A 22,316-nucleotide genomic window follows, 5' to 3' on the forward strand; every position below is an offset into this window, starting at 1 on the left:
TTTCCAGTAGTCATGTGTGAATGTGAGAGTTGGACTATAAAGAAAGCTGAGCACTGAAGGATTGACGCTTTTGAACTGTGGCGTGGAGAAGACTCTTGAGCGTCCCTTGGACTTCAAGGAGATCCAACCAGTCCATCCTAAAGGAAATCAGTCCTGGGTGTTCATTGGAAGGACTAATGTTGAAGCTGAAACTCCAATACTTTAGCCACCTCATGCAAAGAGGTGACTCATTTGAAAAGACCCTGATGCCAGGAAAGATTGAGGGCAGGAAGAGAAGGGGATGTCAGAGGATGAGATGGTTGGATGGCATTACCAACTCAATGGACATGAGTTTGAGCAAACTCCAGGAATTGGTGATGGACAGGGAGGCCTGGCGTGCTGCAGTCCATGGGGTCGCAAAGAGTTGGACATGACTGAGCGACTGAATTGAACTGAACTTGAGTGGGTTAGGCCCTGTTGTCCTCTGTTTCCTCATTGCAATTAACAAAAAGAAAGGGAAAAGGATGAATTGAGAGAGCAGCATTGACACACATACACTACTTATCTCAGGTGGCCTTGGCCCGCAATCGCTTGGAGGGAGGCTTGGGTTCCCAGCCACAGAGCGAGGCCAGGCTGTGGTGGTGAGTGCACCAGATCCTGGCCATTAGACCAGCGGTCAGTGACAAGGGGCCTGGCCCTTTGGCTTTACAGAAAAGAATTTCCACAAAGACAGAAAGTAGGGAAGCAAGTAGTTATTAAGAGGAAGAAAGAGTACAGGATGTGTGCATAGACACAAGTGCAAACTCAGAGGGAAAGTCCTTGAACTGTGCTCACATGGCAGTTAAAATCACTTACGTGGGGCATTTCTTCCTGTTTTCCTTTGGCCAATCATTTTGAGTTGCCTGATCATTTTGAGTTGCCAGTTTATATTTGGTATATCTCAGGATCCTTCCATGTGTGTACAGGCGTTTCTTAGCCAAGATGAATTCTACCGCAAAGGTCTGTGGGTAGAGCATCCATTGACATCGATCCCCCTTTAACCTCCAAGGAGCCTTTCTGTGCACATGTGGTTGGGGAGGTCTCCTGATTTCAAGAATGAGAAATATGTTTTCTAGGCAGGGCCCAGCCTCCTCCCTTAATTGTCCTACTCTTACATTATATTAGGGCTTCCCTAGTGGCTCAGACAATAAAGAATCTGCCTACAATGCAGGAGACCCAGTTTGGATCCCTGGGTTGAGAAGACCCCCTGGAAAAGGGAATGGCTACCCACTCTAGTGTTCTTGCCTGGAGAACTCCATGAACTGAGGAATCTGGCGGGCTACAGTATTATATCATTTTTATTATTGTAATTATTGAACAACAGCATATAATTATAATTCATTCATAATTATTCATATATATATAATGAATATTATATGAATTCATAATCATATATATTATTCATAATTTATGTAATTATTGAACAACAACAATTATTGTTGTTGTGTTAGTCACTCAGTTATGTCTAGCTCTTTGCACCGCCATGGACTGTAGGCCACCAGACTCTCTGTCCATGGGATTGTGCAGGTGAGAATACTGGAGCGGGTAGCCATTCCCTTCTCCAGGGGATCTTCTCGACCCAGGGATTGAACCTGGGTCTCCTGCATCGCAGGCAGATTCTTTACTGTCTGAGCCACCAGGGAATCATATTATTAATACTTACATATATATTATATTATTATTCCGCAGGGAATGACTCTCCAATTGCTTTACCCTGGGGGGTGGGCATGTATCTCCTGTTTCACGACCCTGTGTGAACTAGACAGCTAGTGGGAAGCTGCTGTGTAACACGGGGAGCTGAGCTCTGTGATGGCCTAGAGGGCTGGGATGGGGGAGGCGGGAGGGAGGCTCAAGAGGGAGAGGATGCTTGTGTACTGATCCATGTTGTTGTAGGGCAGAAACTAGCCCAACATTGTGAAGAAACTATACTCCAATTAAAAAATAAACTTAAAAAAGAAGAAAGCACTTCTTCCAGGCTTATATCAAGGTAGAGACTTGTTCAGACTTGGTACAGAGTTAATGCTCTCAGATGCAAGTGGCTCCCTCTTGGCTCTTCAGTGGCCCGTCACAAGGGCATGTAGTGGCTGCATGAGAGTCTGTGTTCTCCTTAAATGTCTCCTTGGAAGAGTGGGTACTACACCGCAAGTTCTCTTATGATTTTAGCTTTTTTTCTTCTTCTTTTTTTCAAAGGAGGTATTTTCCAACATACACAACAGAAGAGTGGACATATAGTAAACCTTTGCATCCATCACTACTTTCAACAGTCAACAACTACCACGTCTCCTGTGTCACCGGCCTCCCCCCATAATTTTTTTTCTTGAAATATTTTAAAGCAAATTTCATCCATCCTATCATTTCAACTATAAACATTCCAGTGCGTATAACAGAAAAAACGTTAAAGAACATAACTACAATTTTTTTTATTACACCCCCGAAATGAAGTATTCTTCATTAATCTAACACCCAGTCCATATTTGTTCTCTCCCCAGTGATCTCAACAATGTCTTTTTACTATTGATTTGATTGAATCAGGATTCCCCAAAAGTTCACATTACATTTGATTATAAGGTCTCCTAGACATTTTCACACCAATCTGCTGTTCTGTTTTCAGTGGAAATGCTAGAAAAATGAGGAAGTTCTTACTTCCTGAAAATCTCCCAGCCTACTTCCTGAACCCATTCCAAGTAAACAAAAATTATCATCTCCTTTTTTGGGTGTTTTTAAATGACAAAAAAGAATTCACCCCCAAAAAAGGATTCAGCTGCTTTGAGATAAATGGGTTCCTCAAACAACTTTCAAACCCCAACAATCATCCCAGTGAAGAAGAAAAGCAGTCCATACTTCAGTGCTGCTGTTGGAGGGACTTTTTTCTTTGCAGAAAGACTTTTTTATGCCCTCCCACCTGCTTTTCAAAATCCACTAACCACAAAATTTACTCCATCCACTTTTTTCTCTCTCCCTTCCACACTCCCTCTCTCTTTTTTAGCAGCAACATACAAGCCGGCCATATTAGAGAGATGGAAATAAAGGTTCCTTAATGTTGTATGTGTCTTTGAAGTACATCCGTGCATTTTTTTTTTTAGCACCTAACCATTCCTCCCTCGTAGCCCTCGGCCCCTCTCAAATCGCCCTCTCCCCTCTCCCACCCGACTAACATCTCAGTCTGAAAATGCACAGAAATGCCTGGCTACCTCGCCCTGCCTTCAGTCTCACGGGGCTCAGTCTCTTTTTCTCTTTGGGTAAGTTAGACTGCACATCTGCATGCTCCTGAGGGGTCCAGAAGTGCAGCTGCAACAGGAGGAGGATGGGGGCCGGGGGCAGGAAAGAAGACATTGCTTGTGGTTCCCTTGGTGTCCTTGGGGAGAGAGGTGCTGGGACTGGGGGACTGCATAATGCAGTCTGGGGACTGCCTAATGCTGGGGTGATCTGGTCACAGAAACGCTGGGTCAGGGGATCTGAGAATTCCCCGGAGGTGTCAAGAGAAGTGATTTTTCTGTGGATTTCCCTGAAATGGACCTATGTGGGGGTGGGGGCAGAGGGTAGGTTGATCTGCAGAGCCTCTTCATGATTTTTGCTTTCAGCTGCTACAGATGATCTGGGACTTAATGTCTGTGAATCTTCAGAATCTGGCAGATTTAGTGTATTGAAAAGAGTATTCGGTGGTGGAGTAGGGGGCAGAAAGTTGAGTCTGGGTCTGGCTTCCTGGAAATCTGTACCACTGATCTGTTGCTGTGTGTGGGGGCGTAGGTGGGAAGCAGGCTTGAGGAATGATTTCTGCATTGGGATGAGAACTGCTGAAGCAGGCACTGATGAAGAAGCTCTCTGGCTTGGGCCAGATGGAGTGGAGGAGGGGTCAGGTGAAGGGATCAGGAGAAAAAAAAAAAGCAACTCATGGACTGAGGGTGGTTGTGGCCCTTTAGATCATGTCTCTAAACTGCCCAGCACTGCCCCCACCACCCCGCTTGCAGACTGTCAAGAGATCCAAATGCTAATTTCATACCTGACCACTCATGGACTTCCTGGTGGGTAGGTGGGTGAAGGAGTTACTTGCAAGCCTGCTTTCAAGGTAGTTTCACTCTTGCTCTTAAACTTATTCATTGCTGGCGTAGCAATTGAGGATCCAGTCCAAGGGCGGTCAGTGGGAATATTCCCTATCACAAAGTCTCTCTCTCACTCCCACTCTTTAACCCTCTTTCTCTCTCCTTATCTGGCATGCTGTGCTGGCTATTGGTGGCGCTAGTGGTAAAGAACCTGCCTGCCAATGCAGGAGACATAAGAGACGTGAGTTCAATCCCTGGGTGGGGAAGATCCCCTGGAGGAGGGCATGGCAACCCACTCCAGTATTCTTGCCTGGAGAATCCCATGGACAGAGGAAGCTGGCAGGCTACAGTCCATGGGGTCACAAAGAGTTGGACATGACTGAAGTGACTTAGCATACATGCTGGCTATTGGGCTGGAGTGCTAAACAGAGAGAGCACAGGGCCCCTGGCAGCCTGCACGATGAGGCAAATGAGCTTTGCTGGATTATTGGGTGTATTAACAGAGTGTTACAGAAGCTAAGGTGGTAGAAAGAGCATGAGCCTTGGATTCCATCTGGTTTTAAAGCCACCTTTGTCATTTACTTCATACTATTGCCAAGTTGCGATTCATGGGGTCGCAAAGAGTCGGACACGACTGAGCGACTGAACTGGACTGATTGCCAAGTTACTCACCTCTTTCCTGGGTGAACTGAAGAGTATCTACTGCCTGGGGTGTTTTGAGTCTGGCACACAGCAGATGCTCAATGATAGTTAACATTTATGAATGCTTTTCACATGCCTGTGCACTGCAATTGTTTAGTCCTGAGGCAATTGGTAATCATGTGGGGTAGATATGCTGTGATTCTCATGTTATAGATAAGGAAACAGGCACAGAGAAGTAACTTGCCCAATAGGGTCCCAGGAATAGTTTAAAGGGAGTTGAGATTTGAACCCTTGGTTGTCTGACTTCAGCCCATTCTTAACCACTGAACTCTACTGCCCCCAATGTTTGAGAAATGGTATTTCTATGCTAAAAATGGGCTCTGTTAGCTCAGCTGGTAAAGAATCAGCCTGCAACGCACTAGATCCTGGTTTGATCCCTGGGTCAGGAAGATCCCGTGGAGAAGGGATAGGCTATCCACTCCAGTATTCTTGGGCTACCCTGGTAGCGCAGACAGTAAAGAATCCACCTGCGGGAGACCTGAGTTCGATCCATGGGTTGGGAATATCCCCCTGGAGGAGGAAATAGCAACCTACTCCAAAATTCTCGCCTGGAAAATCCAATGGACAGAGAAGCCTGGTGGGCTACAGTCTGTGGGGTTGCAAAGAGTCAGACACAACTGAGCGACTAAGCACAGCACATGCTAACAATTTGGATTAAAGAATCTTAAGTACGGGCAAAAAAAGGGGAGCTGGGTGAGTGACCAGTGTATAAGGAGATGGGGAAGCAGGACAGGCGATCTCTTCCAGGAGTTAGAGAGAGCTTCCTGTGGGAGGGAGAGCCTTCCCTAAATAAAGAAAGGGAGGGTATTTGGGGGTCCTGAACCAGGGTGTGGCTCAGGGGAAGGTGGAGTCTGGGGTGAAGAAGTCAGGGTGTGGAGGCTGTGATGTGGTGGTGGGAGGAAAGCTTCTGCAAACCTGGATTGGGGGAGGATGCAAGAGTGGGGACCTTGAACTTGGACTTGGTTGGTGCTGTGATGAGGCATGCTCTGGCACTCCAAGGCCAAGGAGTCAGGTGGACAAGGCAACTTTGACGGCTGTAGCAGCAACAGTCCCTGAGATGGCGGGACGCCACAGGTGAGAAGGGTGGGGCCACGACAGGGGCTGGGCTTGTGAGGATGACTGTAGAGTGGACACAGGGCAGGGGACAGTGGGTCAACCTGCTGTATACACGGCAGAAGCACGTGAGACTAGCTCTCAGTTGGAAGCAATCCAATTGACTGATCTTTCCTAGAGTTTTTCTCAAGAGCCTCGGCTCCGTAGTCACTGGACTGGTTACCAGAGTCTGGATTATGTTGTTGGTATTGTTTAGTCACTAAATCGTGTCTGACTCTTTTGTGGACACTGTAGCCCACCAGTCTCCTCTGTCCATGAGATCTTCCCAGGCAAGAATACTGGAGTGGGGTGGCATTTTCTTCTCCAGTGGATGTTCCTGACCCAGGGATCAAACCTGTGCTTGGCAGGTGGATTCTTCACCATTGAGCCACCCAGGAAGCCCCTGGGTCATATTAGGTGAGGCCTAGAAAGTGGAGTCTGGTCCTCACTCAAGCCCACTGTGCATGAACACACGGGGGAAGAGGCCTTCCCTTCCCCCTACAGACTGTTACTGAGCGTCCCCTGTGTGTCGTTCACTGTTCTAGGTCCAGGGATGCCAAGATGGGTAAGAATCAGCTCCCCAGAGTCTCCCGAGGGATTTGGGAACATAAATAACAATGCCACATCACACGTGCTATAAAACAACAGCAATGGTGATAACGCTGCTGCTGCTGCTGCTAAGTCGCTTCAGTCGTGTCCGACTCTGTGCGACCCCATAGACGGCAGCCCACCAGGCTCCCCATCCCTGGGATTCTCCAGGCAAGAACACTGGAGTGGGTTGCCATTTCCTTCTCCAATGCATGAAAGTGAAAAGTGAAAGTGAAGTCTCTCAGTCGTGTCCGACCCTCAGCGACCCCATGGACTGCAACCTACCAGGCTCCTCCGTCCATGGGATTTTCCAGGCAAGAGTACTGGAGTGGGGTGCCTTTGCCTTCTCCGAATGGTGATAATAACAGCAGCTAACCTTTGGTGAGGCTGACCACGTACCAGGCACTGCCATGAGCTTTATGTTTTAGTATGTAATCCTCACAACAACCCTAGGAGGTAGGGCCTATTGTTGTCTCCCATTTTACAGATGAGGAAGCTGAGGTGTTGGGAGGTGAACCATCTTGCCTGAGATCAGAGCAGGGTATGAGAGCACTGGTCTTGGCCATGATACTGCTCTGCCTATGGGTCTGGAAGGCTGGGGAGAAGGTTCAGGCGCTGGGGAAGTGATGCCTTGTTAGCTGGGGTCTGCAGGATAAGCAGGAGGGCTCAGGTGCAGCAGGGTGAATGAGCGTCCCAACCTGGAGCAAAAACTCATGCAAAGGCATGGAGGAGTGGAGGAAGGCGGTGTTTTCAGAAAAGTAAGAACTCTGGAGAAGGGAATGGCAACCCACTCCAATATTCTTGCCTGGAGCACCCCATGGACAGAGGAGCCCAGGAGGCTACAGTCCATGGGGTCGCAAGAATTGGATGTAACTTAGCGACTAAACCACCACAAGAACTCTGGAGTCACTGGAGTGGAGGAAGTATGGAGGGTTGGGAGCTGGAAATGAGGTTGGGATGCTGGTTGGCCCCAGATGGTAAAGGGCTTGGAAGCCCAGGAGCCTGGACGAGATCCTGAAAGTACCAGGGAGCCTGTGGTGGTTGGGAGTGAGGGGTGATGAGGACAAGGGCTTTCATGGCTGCATGGGGGTGGCCTGGCCTGGGAGGGGAGCCCTGAGGTGATAGGTCTAAATAGTGAGGCAGCCCAGGAGATAGACTGCACGTCACACTCACCTGGGAGTCAGGGGCGGCAGGAGGCCATGTGCTCCAGAAGGGTGGGAGGCAATTTCTCTGCTTAGACAAACTTTTTTTTTTTTTTAACGAAGAAAAAATTAGTCTACCTCATAGACTGGAAGGAGGCATGAGGAGAATTAACTCCTAGTCTCTGTAGGAAAGTGTTTGACGGTAATGAGCAAATGTTCATGATCTCTGCAGGATGGGCCATTGTATGACATGGGGCCCACGATGCCCAGATGAGCTTAGGAGAAAATGAGGGGGCCTGGGCCCTGGTAATGTCAAAAGCCACATCCTGACTGTACCGCTGTTGATCATATCCCTTCTGTGAGCTGGAATTCAGGAGACCCAGGCTCTAGACCTGGTCCAGGAAGACCGTGGGCTCCCCTTGTACGGGGCACGTGTGCTAAGTCGCTTCAGTCATGTCAGACTCTTTGTGATCCTATAGCCCACCAGGCTCCTCTGTCCATGGGGTTCTCCAGGCAAGAATACTGGAATGGGTTGCCATGCCCTCCTCCAGGGGTCTTCCCAACCCAGGGATCAAACCCACGTCTCTTACATCTCCTGCATTGGCAGGCAGGTTCTTTACCACTAGTACCACCTGGGAAGCCCCCTCTTGTATGGAAGTTCATTTTAAATAAGACCATTCCCCTCTGGCCAGCCTGGGGGCTGACAGTTATGGCGCAGGACCTGCTTTGCAGACAGCAGGAGGCCTGGTCTCTGGGACCCCTTGGAACAAAACCCACACCCTCACGCAATCTCCACCCCTCAACCCTCTCTGTCTGGAGCCTAGAAGCCTGGGTTCCAATCTAGCTTTGTCACTTACTAGCTGTGAACTTGGGCTATTTATTTACTTCTTTGTGCTCCATTTCTTCACCTGGAAAGTGGGGGTGGTCATAGGGCAATATCTGTAGGGTGCTTAAACAGAGCCTGGTACATGGTAAAGGCCTTGTTATTATGAAGTCCTTTTGTGGCCTTAGCTGTGGATTCCGCTACTTTCCTGAAGCAGCAGAGTTCATCAGGAGCCAAGAAGTTTGCTCAGAGTTCTGCCTGTGTTGCCTGATGACTTACTCATCTTTAAGGACTGCCTGGATTGGTGAAAGGACATCAAGACTTTGCCCTGAGCTGGGATCCTGGGAGGCCTCAGGTGGAAGTAGGCGCTGGACAGGGAGTCAGGGACCATGACTCCGGCCCCGGCTTGTCCCTATCCGCGGTGTGTCTTCCTCAGGCCTCCCTTTCCTCGTTGGTAAGATGATGGAGCTGGATCTGTGGATACAATTCCCGAGTTTCCCTCTCTGCAGTTGGGAATTGACGATTGACCTCTCTGGCCGCTAGAGGGCACACGTGTCCGCCTGGTGCCTCCTGCCGGACGTGCGGTAGGGATGCAGGAGGCATCCGCATTGCATCTCTGTGTCTGCCTCCCTCCTGCGGGCCAGAAAAGGCCCCTCGCTTCCCAGAGTCCCGACCTCCCCGAAGGGTGCTAGCTTCTTCAAGATGGAGGGGTTTCCTGGTAGGGTTCAAGTTCTGTGTGTGGAGTGATGTCGTGGGCTGGGGCGGGACAGAGGCAGGGATGGGTTACGCAGATTCACCCGACCTACTTCCTGATGTCACTTGGAGGCTCCTTTTGCTCAGGAGCCCTGGGAAAGGGCAGACCCTTCCCAGGGAAGGTGCTGGAGAAGCAGGGTGTTCCTGGGATATGAGGTAAGCTCAGGACAAGGCCCTGCCAGGCTCTTTCCCTGCAGATTCCTCTGCCTCTGCAGAGCGGGGGTGGAGATGGCATTTTCCGCACACCTCCTCCTAGCCTGGCGTATCTATGCTCGGCGCTTTCATAACGGCTGTGAGTGGGGAGGTAGGAACTGGGCTTTGTTCTTCTGGGCCGGCAGCTCAGCCTCCCCAGTTCATATTCCCCTGACATGCACGTCAGGACACCTAGCAGCCTGTCCTTGCAGGTGGGGCCACCTGTCTGCCCCCGCTGTCTATGGTTAGGTCCTGATCTCTGGGGCCAGCATCAGGATGTTTCTGAGCATCCTCTGTTCTTAAGTGCTGCCTGCTGGGCCCTGGCCACTCATCCCGAGGAATGAGCTGAGCGGAAGGACTTTGCTATCCCTGCTTCCAGGCTGCAGTGCCTGGGGTGGGGCCTCCGCAGCTTGGCACAAAAAACAACTTCTGCAGAAGGAGTGCCCTGTGCCAGGGAGTTCCAAGGGGCTGTCCTGAGGGGCCAGGCTCCAAGGTGCCCCTGCCAGGAGAGTGCCCCAGAAGCTCTTCCTTCTATGGGGCAGAGCTTGAGGAGAATTTAGGCTACCTTTTGCTTTATTTTATTTTTGGGCCCATGCTGTGCAGCTTGCGGGATCTTAAGTTCCCCAACCAGGGGTTGAACCCCAGCCACTGCAGTGAAGTGCAGGCCTAAGCGCTGGACAGCCGGGGAATTCCTCTACCCTTTGGTTTATATGTTTTGTCTTATTTAATTGTTATAATAACCCCAGCAGGTAGATATCATCGGTGCATTTTACACAGGGGGTGCCTGAGCCTCAGAAGGTTGAAGAACCTGCCCACGTTCTCCCAGCTGACAGAAGGCAAAGCTAGGATTGAACTGTGTCTAATGGGAACTCCGTGCCTCCTAGCTGCTCCCTGGGCACCCTCTAGCGGCTTCCTATCTCAGAAGAATGGCAGCCTGGTCCCTGCCTAAGTCTGAGACCTCAGCTGTCTCCAACTGCCCCTTTGATCACCTCCTGGGTTGTGCCCCAGACACGTGATGCTCATTCAACCACTGGAACTTTCCTCTGGATGTTCTGCTGCCCCGGCTTCCTTCAAAATTTGAAAACTTCTCCCTCCCTCACTTTAGTGGGGCCCACCTACAGGGCACCCCTTGGGGAAGCCTTCCCTGACTTTTGATGTCAAACAGCACCCTGCACCTTATATTGTTTACAGCCCTTGCCCTGTATCACTAAAGTTACATTATTATCTTTTCCCTGTTAACATCTGCCCCCCTCCCTAGAATACAAACTCAGTTATAGCATCTCTGCCTATATCACAGCAATAACTCTGGGGCCTAGACTGAGTGTCTGGGCGGCGGGGGCGGGGGGGGGGCCGGGGCGGGCAGAGAAGGTGATTTAGAAATGTTTGGTAAATATTTGGTAAATGGATGAATGAATGATTGATACCTAGTATTACTATTTCTCCTCTGTGTTGTTGTTCAGCCACTCAGTCCTGTCTGACTCTTTGTGACCCCATGGACTGCAGCATGCCAGGCTTCCCTGTCCTTCACTATCTCTCAGAGTTTGCTCAAAGTCATGTCCATTGAATCGATGATGTCAGCCAACTATCTCATCCTCTGTCACCTTCTTCTCCTCCTGCCCTCAATCTTTCCCAGCATCAGGGTCTTTTCCAATGAGTCAGCTCTTTGCACCACGTGGCCAAAGGATTGAAGCTTCAGCTTCAGCATCAGTCCTTTCAATGAATATTCAGGGTTGATTTCCTTCAGGATTGACTGGTTTGCTGGGCTTGCTGTCCAAAGGACTGTCAAGAATCTTCTCCAGCACCACAGTTCAAAAGCATCAGTTCTTTGGCACTTAGCTTTCTTTATGGTCCAATTCTCACCTCCCTACATGACTATGGAAATTTTGACTGTATGGACTTTTGTGAGTAAAGTGATGTCTCTGCTTTTTAATATGCTGTCTAGGTTTGTCATAGCTTTTCTTCCAAGGAGCAAGCTTTTTTTTAATTTCATGGCTGCAGTCACTGTCCACAGTAATTTTGGAGCCCAAGAAAATATAATCTGCCACTGTTTTCATTTTTTCCCCATATTGTTTCCATGAAGTGATGGGATCATATGCCATGATCTGAGTTTTCTGAATGTTGAGTTTTAAGCCAGCTTTTTCCAGTCTCCTCTTTCACCTTCATCAAGAGGCTCTTTAGTTCCTTTTCACTTTCTGCCATAAGTGTGGTGTCATCTGCATATCTGAAGTTGTTAATATTTCTCATGGCAGTCTTGATTCCAGCTTGTGATTCATCCAGCCTGGCATTTTGCAGTCCAGGCCTGGTGTCTCCTAAAGGGACTCCTGTCCTTGTAGACCCATCGGTTGATCCCTTTGAATTGTGCTTGTTCTTCTGGGGTATTGCTTCCCTCCTGTTGTTCATCTGCCATCCCCACCAGGACCCTGGGGAAGAGGAGAGAGCTGGGCTGGGCTGAGTGCACAAGCTTTCCTCTGCTCTGGGGTGTGCGGGTCTGCATCTGTCCTCCCGGCTGCCTGCCCCCGAGACACCGCAGCTGCAGCTGGAAGGGCATGGGCTCTGTTGAGATGGTTGGAAGCGGTGGCAAGAAGGGGAAAGCTAGGCCAGCATAATGCAGCGCCTTGTCCAAGGTCTTCAGCCACCAGGTGGCCATGACAGTCCTGTGGAGTCATGACAGTCAGGTGGAGGGAGGCCTTGAGGCCATCTGTCTGTCCCTGGCTTGACAGATGCTTTCTCTTCACCCCAGCCTTGTTCTGTCCCCCACTTCTCTCCAAGGCCACATGAGGCACCCCTTAGGAGTTTTGCCCTCCCCTCCACCCCTTCCCCCGACAAATTGCAGCCACAAGGGACTCAGCCAGCTGCCCGAGCTCTGCTCCACTCCCCATCAGGCGCACCTGTCCCCTCCCCGGCAGCGTCAGCCAGAATCCTCACTGGGTGTGACTTTGTCCACAGTGCCACCAGGAAGGAGCATGGAAGTCACAGTACCTAACACCCTCAACGTCCTCAATGGCTCTGATGCCCGCCTGTCCTGCACCTTCAACTCCTGCTACACCGTGAACCACAAACAGTTCTCCCTGAACTGGACTTACCAGGAGTGTAACAACTGCTCCGAGGAGATGGTGAGCCCTGGGATGGTGGCAGGGGATGGGGGAGGAGGCAGGAGCCCCACAGCATGAAGCCCCCTTTCCCACCACCTGTCCCTGCCTTGGACCAGGACTGCAGCATACCCTGGTGGGCTGTCTGCTCCCCAGGGCCTCAGCAGAGGTGTGTTGTCACACCTGGGTGGCCCTGGGAGGGCGGCAGAGATCTGGAGGTGACTGCCTCCCTTCCAGGTAAAGGCGGGGGAGGGAGGAGGGGGGTCCTGCTGTCCTTGCAGCTCCTCGCTCATCCAGCCCCCCCCCCCCGACCCCATCCTGTCCTTCGCCCCCAACTCAGTTCCTCCAGTTCCGCATGAAGATCATTAACCTGAAGCTGGAGCGGTTCCGAGACCGCGTGGAGTTCTCAGGGAACCCCAGCAAGTATGACGTGTCAGTCACCCTGAAAAAAGTGCAGCTGGAGGATGAGGGCACCTACAACTGCTACATCATGAATCCGCCTGACCGCCACCGCGGCCACGGCAAGATCTATCTGCAGGTCCTCATGGAAGGTGAGAGGCTGCTGGGGGGCCCTGCCCATTCCCAGCCCGCTACTCTCCAGCAGGGATAGTGGGCGCCTTGGGAGAAGCCGTGCCCTCCTGAGGGGTGGGAGCCACAGCGTGTGCTGGGTGGAAGGTATCTGTTTTACTCCTTCCAGTCCTTGAGGACTGTGTCTCCTAGAGTCCTGATGATGCTATCCATCATGATCATGACCTTAAGAATCTTGAGAACAGCTTTCATTTATTGGACACTTACTATGTCTCAGTTATAGGTACAGGTAAACTCTCTATATGCATTATCTCATTTCATCTTCATACAGCCCTTTCTCATTCCCATTTTACAGATGAGAAAACCAAGGCTTTGTGAGGTACCTAAGGTCACACAATAAATAGTACAGCAACTTCCCTGGTGGTCCAGTGGTCAAGACTCTGCATCCAGAGGGCTTAGGTTTGGTCCCTGGTCAGGAAACTAGATCACACATGCTGTAACTAAGACTTCGAGTGCTGCCACTAAAGATCCCACACGCCACAACTAAGGATCCTACATGCAGCAATTGAGATTCGGTGCAAATGAATAATTAATTAAAAAAGAGAACTTAAAAAAATAGTGCAATCAGACATTGGTATATTTAAAATGGATAAGCAGTGAGGATCTACTGTAGAGCCTTTGGAACTCTGTTCCATGTTATGTGGTAGCCTGGAAGGGAGGGGAGTTTCAGGGAGAACAGACACTTGTACATGTGTGGCTGAGTCCCTTCGATGTTCACTTGAAACTGTACAACACTGTTTATCGGCTATGCCCCAATATAGAATAAAAGGTTTATAAAACAAATTGGCAAATTTGTTAGCGTTGCCAAAATGTTAATAATTGGTGAAACTGTGAAGAGTATATGGGAGTGCGGCAGCTTTTCTATATTTTACTTTTTAAAAATTAAAAAAAATTTTGAGAGAAGTTTTTAATAAAAGAAATGTTACTAAAGAAGTGTGGGAAAAAAAAAAAAAAAAAGGAAAAATAGTACAATTGGGACTCAGATTGGGTCCATTGGCCTCAAAGCCCATCCTCTTGGATATGGTATTGGAACACTCACCCCTGGCGATTTCAGGTGCCCTGGGATTATGGGGTGGGCCGGGCGCTGAGAGGCTGGGTTGGATTTTGGCTATGACTAGCTTTCCCGCACGGAGAAGGCAATAGCACCCCACTCCAGTACTCTTGCCTGGCAAATCCCATGGACGGAGGAGCCTGGTGGGCTGCAGTCCATGGGGTCGCTAGGAGTCGGACACGACTGAGTGACTTCACTTTCACTTTTCACTTTCATGCATTGGAGAAGGCAATGGCAGCCCACTCCAGTGTTCTTGCCTGGAGAATCCCAGGGACTGGGGAGCCTGGTGGGCTGCCATCTATGGGGTCGCTCCGAATCGGATACGACTGAAGCGACTTAGCAGCAGCTGCTGCAGCTTTACAGCAGGAGAGTGAAGGCAGGACCACCCCGCGCGCGCTGCAGGGAGCAGGTGCCAGCGGGCGGGACTCCCTTTTCCAGCCCTATTGCTCAGCGGGTCTGTCTCCTTTCCTTCTCCAGAGCCCCCCGAGCGGGATTCCACAGTGGCCGTGATCGTGGGCGCCTCCGTCGGAGGCTTTCTGGCTGTGGTCATCTTGGTGCTGATGGTGGTGAAGTGCGTGAGGAGGAAAAAAGAGCAGAAACTGAGCACGGATGACCTGAAGACTGAGGAGGAGGGCAAGACCGACGGAGAGGGCAACGCGGACGACGGCGCCAAGTAACGGCGGCGGCCCTGCGGCCCCGCCCCCGTGCGCTGCCCCTCCCTCCCCCACCCCGCCCCGCCTGCCCTCTCTAGGTGTGCTTCTCTCGAGCCAGGACCCCGGGGCCGCCTGGGGCCTCCTCCTGAGCCCCTCCCTTCCTGTCCCCTGCACCAAGAGTGACCCACCTCTCTTTGATTTGAGAAACCTGCTGGGTGTCTGGGATGTGTGGGCCCTGGGTGGGGGGTGGGGGGGTGGTGGAGAAGCGGGGTGAAAACTGCCAGCCCCTGAGAGGAGGCAGGAGGCCTGCGGGAGGGGCGCGGAGAGAGAGGAGGGGACCAGCTGTCCAGCCTGCCCAGGGCGTGGGCTGATCTGGTGGTGGCTTCAGAGGGGGCCTGAAGGTGGGACAGGGCTCTGGGGCTGCCCCTTCAAGGCGCGGGGCGCATGGCCCGGCTCCCAGCCCCGGGTGGCCTCGTCATGGGGGTGGTGACAGCTTCCTGTAACTTGGAGGCTTGTTGAAGGGACACCTGTGCGTTTCCTGGGTGTGGAAGGAAGGGGAGCCGGGGCTGGAGGCAGCCAGAGACAAGCCTTGACCCCGGGATCTCTACTCCTCGCCCTTCCCCACCTCGTCTGCTTCCACAGATGCCCCTGGGTCTCCACTGGCTGCCAAGCCTTTGGGACTTCTGGAGAGAGAAAAGTACCAAAGGCCTGCTGAGCGAGGCCATGGGGCAGGGGTCGGGTCTGTCTGGCTGGTGGTCCGTTTTCACCACAGTTACCCACTAACAGGAGATGAAGTTCAGAGTTAGCAGAGAGAGAGACAAGGGGCTGGGGGCTCTGTTGTAGAATGGAGTTTACGGTCAACTGCCTTCTCGCCCAGGGTGGCGGCTCTCACTGGCCCAGGAGCCGCCTCAGGTGTGGAGATGAGGAGGGAGGGGGTGGGAGCCACACTGGAAGAGCTGGTGCGCAGAGTGGAGGGCTTCACTGGGACTTCTGCTCAAACTTTCCCGAGCTCAGCAGGGTTCCATCCAGCTTTTGGCCGGGAGGGAAGCCTCTGAGACCGTGTGGCCATGTCACATCTGGAGCCATGTTACACCCTCCCCTGCCTGGACGACTCTCTCTGTGGAGAGCAGAGTAGCATTTGTGGGGAGCCAACTTTCACTGCCATTTTACTCACACGGAGAGGGAATTGCTTAAACCTCAGGAGAGGGAGAGAGACAGAGAGAAACTGCCTTGGAAGGCCCTCGGAGATCAACTAACCTCGTCACCCATACTACAGACCAGGAGACTGAGGGTCACATTCACAGAAACCAAGGGGCCTGCTTTTCCTTGGGTTTCTTATTTTCCAGTTTGAATCAACAGAGCTACAGTTTGTGGAAGAGATGGGGAGAGGGAGTCGGGCTCCTCCAGCCCCACTCACCTCTTGGGAGCCTGGGATGGGGTGATGGCAGTGGGAGGGCAGAGCTGCCGGAATGCCCCACCCTGCCCCAAGCAGACCCTCTGCAGCACTTCCCAATCTTTCTCGGAGCTCAAGCCCTGCCCAGGCTCAGGGAGTCAGTGCCCAGAACCCGAGAATGGGAGTCTGGGGAAATGGGGTGGAGACAGGACTCCAGCAGCCTCTGGGACCATTCTCTGCCTCTGCCCAGCAGAGGGGAGAGAGCAATAGCATATGGACGATTCACTTTAATTCACTTCAACTCACCATCCATTTATTGAGCATCTCCTATGTGCCAGGCACTGGGCCAGGTGCTGGGGATGTACACAAAGCCATAACAGAGCTGGGAACTGCTAGGTCAGCACTATGGGGAACCAAGATGATTTTTTTTTTTTGGTGCATCTAATTCCACCTCTGCAGCTACTGCTTCCAGGGCTGGAGTAGGAGAAGAAGGAAGAGATTCCAGAATCTGGGCCCTGGGAAGGGAAGAAAGGAAGGAAAAAGGGAAGATACAATAGGGAAGAGGGTGAGAGGCCAGGCAGAGTGCACACAGAGTTGGGGATGGGCCACAGCCTGAGAGCTCCTAGGTGGGATGAGTCCGGCTCATCTGGAAATTCTAAGTCATCAGTACCTAACTGCCAATCAACACACTGCCAATGGGGGGTGGGCTAAGCCCCCAGGATACCTGGGGTGGGTGGACATTGCCCATCCTTGAAGCCAGCCAGCTGAGAGGAGAGAGGTGGGTGGTGGGCACCTTGATCTCCAGCTGAGATCAAGGGTGGTTGTAGATACACGTCTGCCCCTTGCAGATTTCGCTTTTTTGGGCAACTTCTTAAGTGCTCTCCTCTTCCAGGATGAGGAAGGATCTGCAGATGCTGGAAGCTCTTCTTTTTCATAACATATAGGGGAATTATTTGCAAGATTCCCTAGGTTTATTCTAAGAAATTCTACTCTCTATAAAAGAAGCCTGAGACTTTCGGGTTCCTTCCTTTCTCTGCCCTGACCTGGAGGGTCCTAGGGAGAGCAATGCCTCTCCAAGGGGCCTCAGATGCCTGAGCCGATGGGGAGGGACCAGGAACCACCTTTGTCCCAGGGGCCCATCTTCATATGCTCTTTCTTCCCAAGCCTCTTAAGAATCTCTTCCAGAGGCCTCATGGAGCTACCTCCCCCAAGGCGATGAGGTTGGGAACAAAATGGGGCTTCTGCGAGTAGAGGTGGGAGACCGGTGAGATGTCCCCTCGGCACCCTGCTTTCTAGCGTGGACCTCCTCCTGCACCATGGGGCTCAAGCCCTGCTTCCAGCTGCACATTCCCATCACTGCACTCTGCTGGTTTTCTCAACTGCTCCTGCCTCACCTGCTCTCTTGGAACCCCCTATCTGTCTCTTTCTCCTAATTAAGGGTCCCTGTAAAGAGAGGTGGGCTGGCCAACCCATGGAGTTTAGCTTATGAAGAACAAAGCACACTTTTTCAGGACTGAAATGCCTTGAGGTGCCTTGGAACTGGCTTTGGAAATAGCTATCTGCCCCCTGGCTCTGGGCTAATCACAGTTTATTCTCGATTTATAAAAAGGAGAAGCTGGATCCGTATTTCTCCTTGTGAATCTCCTTGGTGAGGCCGGGCTGGTAAGTATTTGCAAGGTCAGGTTAAGCAGATGGACAAATGAAAATACTGGCTAGGTCCAAAAAAGATAGTCCCAGCCACAGGAATGGCTTGATGTAATTGGAACGGGTGATGATCAAGAGATTTTTCTTCCTATCTGCGTCTTAAGGATAGACAGCCTGTGTCTTTTGCTGTGCCTCTTGCTGATGTTGTCCTTTATTGAAGCTTGCCGATGCGTTTGTACATAGTCTATATATAGGTAGAGATATATTATATATACAAATATAGGACATCTCACTACATCCACCCCAAAAGTTACACTGGGTGGGGGGGAAACAATCATTTCTCAATATTTTGAGTTGATTCATCAAAGGCAAATTATGGAATATTCTCATGGCTGTTTGTGCACTTGGAGGGGAAAACACAGCTACTCATGCATTTTCTAGGACTGATGTGCTATGTGGTGATGGAAGAGGTAGTGGGGAGAGAAACTCAAGTGGTCCTCTGTGACCCAACCGCTGTGAGGCGTCTGCTTTCGGTAGCAGACTGAGTTTCTCCCGCGGTGTATCTCCTTGCTTGGATGTATTGGCTGCAATAAACTGACGGTCTCCCCTGAACCTCCCTTGAGTGTGACTTTTTTCAGGGGGTGGGGCAAGTTGAAGCAGTGCCAGGACCGTCACAGGGGCCCCTGTTACTCCTTTCCTGGTGACGTCACTGACACTGCCGGGTCCCCATCAAGGATGAGGTCGTCCCGCTCCCCTCTTGTTGTCAGATGTCTCCTCTTTTTCCCTCATGGCCTTCCCAGAATCCTGGGCGACTCCATCCACCTTGAAAGCACCCTGGGGACAGGGTGGCTAAACACCCACTTCTTGGAGGGCTCTTGGTTATTTCTGGATGACAACAACACTGCAAGCCCCCAAGGCCGACTGTCATGCTGGTGCTGTCTACTCTTTCTGGGGGTGGATGGGCCATCCTTCCTGCTCCCTGTTGCTAAGCTGCTTCTGACTAGGCAGACATCTCTTTCATCTGCTTCAGGCTCACAGAAAATAGACGACAGCTGGTGCAGAGTCTGCCCTCATGCAACTTCACGGATGAGGGTGGCTGCAGGGAGGAATCAGGTTTCTTGTGTCCCATCTGCGAACCGCTGTACCCTAGTGATGTGTTGATGTGTCAGCCCTCAATTTAGGACCAAAAGCAACCACCTGGCCCTGGGGTTCTGCTTCCCCTAGGCACATACAGTCTTTTTCTCTCTTGCCTCCTGTTCTTATGTTTCTCTTTGCATTTTTCTCTCTCTTACGCACAGACACACACACACACACACACACACACACACACAAACCCTTGCCTAGGAAGCTCACCCAATAAGAAAAGCCTCAACTTTCTGAATGTCAAGGGAATGCTGAAGTGGTTGGTTCCTGTTTTTTTCTTAGTTCCTTTCTCATTTTTGCCTGCTCCCCGGTAATCCAGAGACCTTCACCAGTGGTGAGTGGTCAGATGCATTTTAGAATATTCCAGGAGGAGCCTAACACTCATAGTCCTAATGCTGGCAGCTGCTCCCCAAGAAAGCAGCCAGATAGAAGGTGGCAGCCTTAAGCAGAGGTGGCCGGTATTTGACAGAACTGAAGCTACCCTAGTTTAAAAGGATGTCTGTCCTTGGAGTCCCGGAGTCCTTCCAAGGACCTGATGTTAGACAGGATGCTTCTTTACCTAACAGGGAAACTGATGCAAGCGACGTGGACTCAGGAGTAGAAGCTGCTAGGATCCTGGCTGGTTCCTTCTGGGTGGAATCAGCATCTAACTCAGCCCAGGGCTTTTCCACCAGAGCCTTGGAGGACACCTCGGATCTGGGCCTGGCTCGTGGGAGTCTTCCCTTGTGGCTCAGCAGTAAAGAACCCGCCCACCAGTGCAGGAGACGTGTGTTTGATCCCTGGGTTGGGAAGATCCCCCTGGAGGAGGAAATGGCAACCCACTCCAGTATTTTTGCCTGGAAAATCCCATGGACAGAGGAGCCTGGTGGGCTACAGTCCATGAGGTCACAAGGAGTTGGACATGACTTAGCGACTAAACAATAACAACTGGCTTCTGGGAGGGCTGGGTTTGGCTCAGGTGTCTCCCCTAAATTGATGTTTTGGGGCCCAGCCTGCTTGGGGCCTGGGGGCAGGTTTGTTTCTGATTGCTGAAGGCACTGCCGTGTCAGGGGAAGGTTAGCTCCCACCCTGGTGTTCAGAATTGCTCACCAGCCTCCCATGGCCCCCAGCCAAGGTGCCTGTACAAGAGCCTCCCCATCCCCACTGCTCCTTGGCTTCCCACTGGAGCCCCCGTGGCTCAGGCCATCGGCCTGCTCACAGTCAGCTGCCATGGAACAGGAGTCTGTGTGCCGGGCCTGAGTCTCTAAGACAGGTTTTAGAGCCCAGAAGAATGGTGGAGTTTGGCAGGGAGTAGATCTTTACATCAGACGGGTCCTAGGGACTACTTGACCAGGTCTCCTGATTATCCTGAAGGGGAAATTGAGGACCAGATTGGGGAAGTGACTTGCTTAAGGACAGTTGATGAGTCCAGGACGATCCAGGATCTCCCAGCAGGCTCCAACCTGTTCTTCCCATAGCCCACACCTCGTCTGGGCCTAGAGCTCGGCACAGCTCAGCACAGCAGCCCACACCGGCCCAGGCGCCTGCCTGCCCCTCCCCAGAGGGCTTGAGTTGCACAAGAAGAGGTCCCAGGCTTCTCGTCAGGGTGCAGTTTTTAAAGCTGAGGTTCAAAGAGGGTAAGTAATTTTCCCAAAGTCACACAGTAGGCTATTGACAGAGCTTGGCTTTAGTTGCCTTTCTGAGTCCTCTTCTACACCCCAGTAGAGTGACTTTCTTCAGGCTGGTTTGTGTCCAGTCCCTCTTAGACCACTTGTCTTCCTTCCATCTTTCAGGGGTGGGGGTGGTATCTAAAAACCTTTAGGTGAGAGGAGGCTGGAGCAGGGCCTGGTGAAATGTGGGCTGGGCAGCCGGAAGGCAGAGCATGGGCCCCACTAGCTCTCCTGCCCTCCTCCTCCTTTGGCGTTTTGGGGCCTCAGAAGGTCCATGCTGGCTGGGCTTTGCAGGCATGCTTCTCAGATGCCCTAGTGGCATTGCCCTGCACAGACTCATCCTGATGCCAGCCATGATGCCTGCTACCATGCTGACGTGCAAGGCTCCAACCACCCAGTGATTGAGGGTTCCAGAGGGTGATGGGGAAGGAGGCTCATCTTAGAACTAGATCCTGGCATCTTGACATGGCACATTAACTTGCCCCCATATAGATTAGTCTAGCCTAGAACCCCGCTCCTCTGTGGGGCCGAGGACATCTCTGTCTAGGAGAGAGAAAGACTGTGGGATGCAGGTGGCGGGACTGGATGAGTTGAGTGCTCCCACTAGGCTAGTAGTGGGAAGCCTCACAAAGCAGCCTCTTTTCTCTGGCCATCATGACCTTGAGGGTCCATGAGGTGTTAGGGAAGGGGGGCAAGTGGACACTGGATGCTCTGCTTGGTAACTCAGGATTCCATGGGAGGGGCTTTCCCTTTTGCCTCATTGGCAAATCACCTTTGTCCTGACCGTAGCTGTCTCTGCTTCTCAGCTGTGACAAATTCCCTGTGAACAGGTGGCGTGAGGACTAGGAACTGTTTGCCTCAACAGATTGAGAGCCCCCTGTGGGCAAACGGACAAATGAAGAGGGTGGGTTCCGCTTGGAGGGAAAGTATATGTCACAGCTGATGGCCAAAAAGTGGTTAGGGCTGTGGCCACAGGGGAGAGGGATTAGCCTTGTCCTGTTCTGCCCCAGGGTGAAACATTAGAGCTGGCAGACAGAGGCGGGTATAGATCCAGCGTAAGTCAGAGCTGTGCAGAGGGTTGAGTTTCTTTGAGGTAATGAGATCGCGATCCCGGAAGGTCTTCAAGCCTAGCTTGGGGGTGTTGTCCAGAAGATGCATATATTAGGGCATACTTTTAGATGCTGTCTAAACTTACTGGCGATGTCCCTCTGCCGCTGTCATCTTAGGATTCAAATGACAGATGTGGGATTAACTCTTGCTTGGCTGAAGATGAACAGGACACACACAAGGGCAAACTCTGTCCTGTCTGGCTGCCGTGTTCCTGTCGTGCTCTATCCCAGGCTGCCTCTGCATCCTTCTACCTGCCTGCCCTGGCCATCTTTACTTGACTTAGCAATGGTGGGGAGAGGGCAGGTGGCAAAACCCTATTCACAGTGGGAAATAGGCTGGGAGAGGGTGGAAATTTGGAGTTAGGAACCCTCAGGAGCTTCCTTCCAAAGATCACACCAAGCCTAACTTGAATGCTTGGTCCTCCAGCAGGGGCAGAGTATCCCTTGTCCTTCAAGCAAAACTGCAGAAAATGGTGACAATCCTTTCCCCCTCCTCCCTTCGCCCTCCCAACTTTGCTATAGTCTTCAGCCTCCCCATCCTTGTCTCATAGCATGTTCAAATGCATATGGCAGGAATACTGGAGTGGGTTGCCATGCCCTCTTCCAAGGGATCTTCCCAACCCAGGGGTCGAACCCATGCATCTCCT

General features: G+C 51.6%; 1 protein-coding gene across 2 annotated transcripts; it reads left to right on the forward strand.

Moving 5' to 3' along the window:
• Positions 1–2,975: 2,975 nt before the first annotated feature.
• Positions 2,976–18,380, forward strand: SCN2B (sodium voltage-gated channel beta subunit 2). 2 transcript variants are annotated; one of them, XM_027563610.1, is made up of 4 exons: positions 2,976–3,257; positions 12,297–12,463; positions 12,780–12,990; positions 14,556–18,380. In XM_027563610.1, the coding sequence occupies exons 1-4, from the start codon at positions 3,188–3,190 to the stop codon at positions 14,753–14,755; spliced, it is 648 nt and encodes a 215-aa protein (XP_027419411.1). In that variant the 5' UTR covers positions 2,976–3,187; the 3' UTR covers positions 14,756–18,380. The 2 variants fall into 2 exon arrangements, with proteins under 2 accessions (XP_027419411.1, XP_027419412.1); XM_027563611.1 differs by having other exon boundaries at positions 2,985–3,060.
• The last annotated feature ends 3,936 nt before the right edge of the window (positions 18,381–22,316 follow it).

The sequence above is a fragment of the Bos indicus x Bos taurus genome, chromosome 15 (assembly GCF_003369695.1).
Source record: "Bos indicus x Bos taurus breed Angus x Brahman F1 hybrid chromosome 15, Bos_hybrid_MaternalHap_v2.0, whole genome shotgun sequence".
NCBI lineage: Eukaryota > Metazoa > Chordata > Mammalia > Artiodactyla > Bovidae > Bos > Bos indicus x Bos taurus.

What these genes read in the sequence shown, in the direction of transcription:
- SCN2B (XM_027563610.1), top strand. Translation starts at nt 3,188, where the DNA reads ATGCACAGAAATGCCTGGCTACCTCGCCCTGCCTTCAGTCTCACGGGG. An exon ending in CAGTCTCTTTTTCTCTTTGG is followed by an intron (nt 3,258 to 12,296) that starts GTAAGTTAGACT and finishes CTTTGTCCACAG; the next exon opens with TGCCACCAGGAAGGAGCATG. An exon ending in ACAACTGCTCCGAGGAGATG is followed by an intron (nt 12,464 to 12,779) that starts GTGAGCCCTGGG and finishes CCCCCAACTCAG; the next exon opens with TTCCTCCAGTTCCGCATGAA.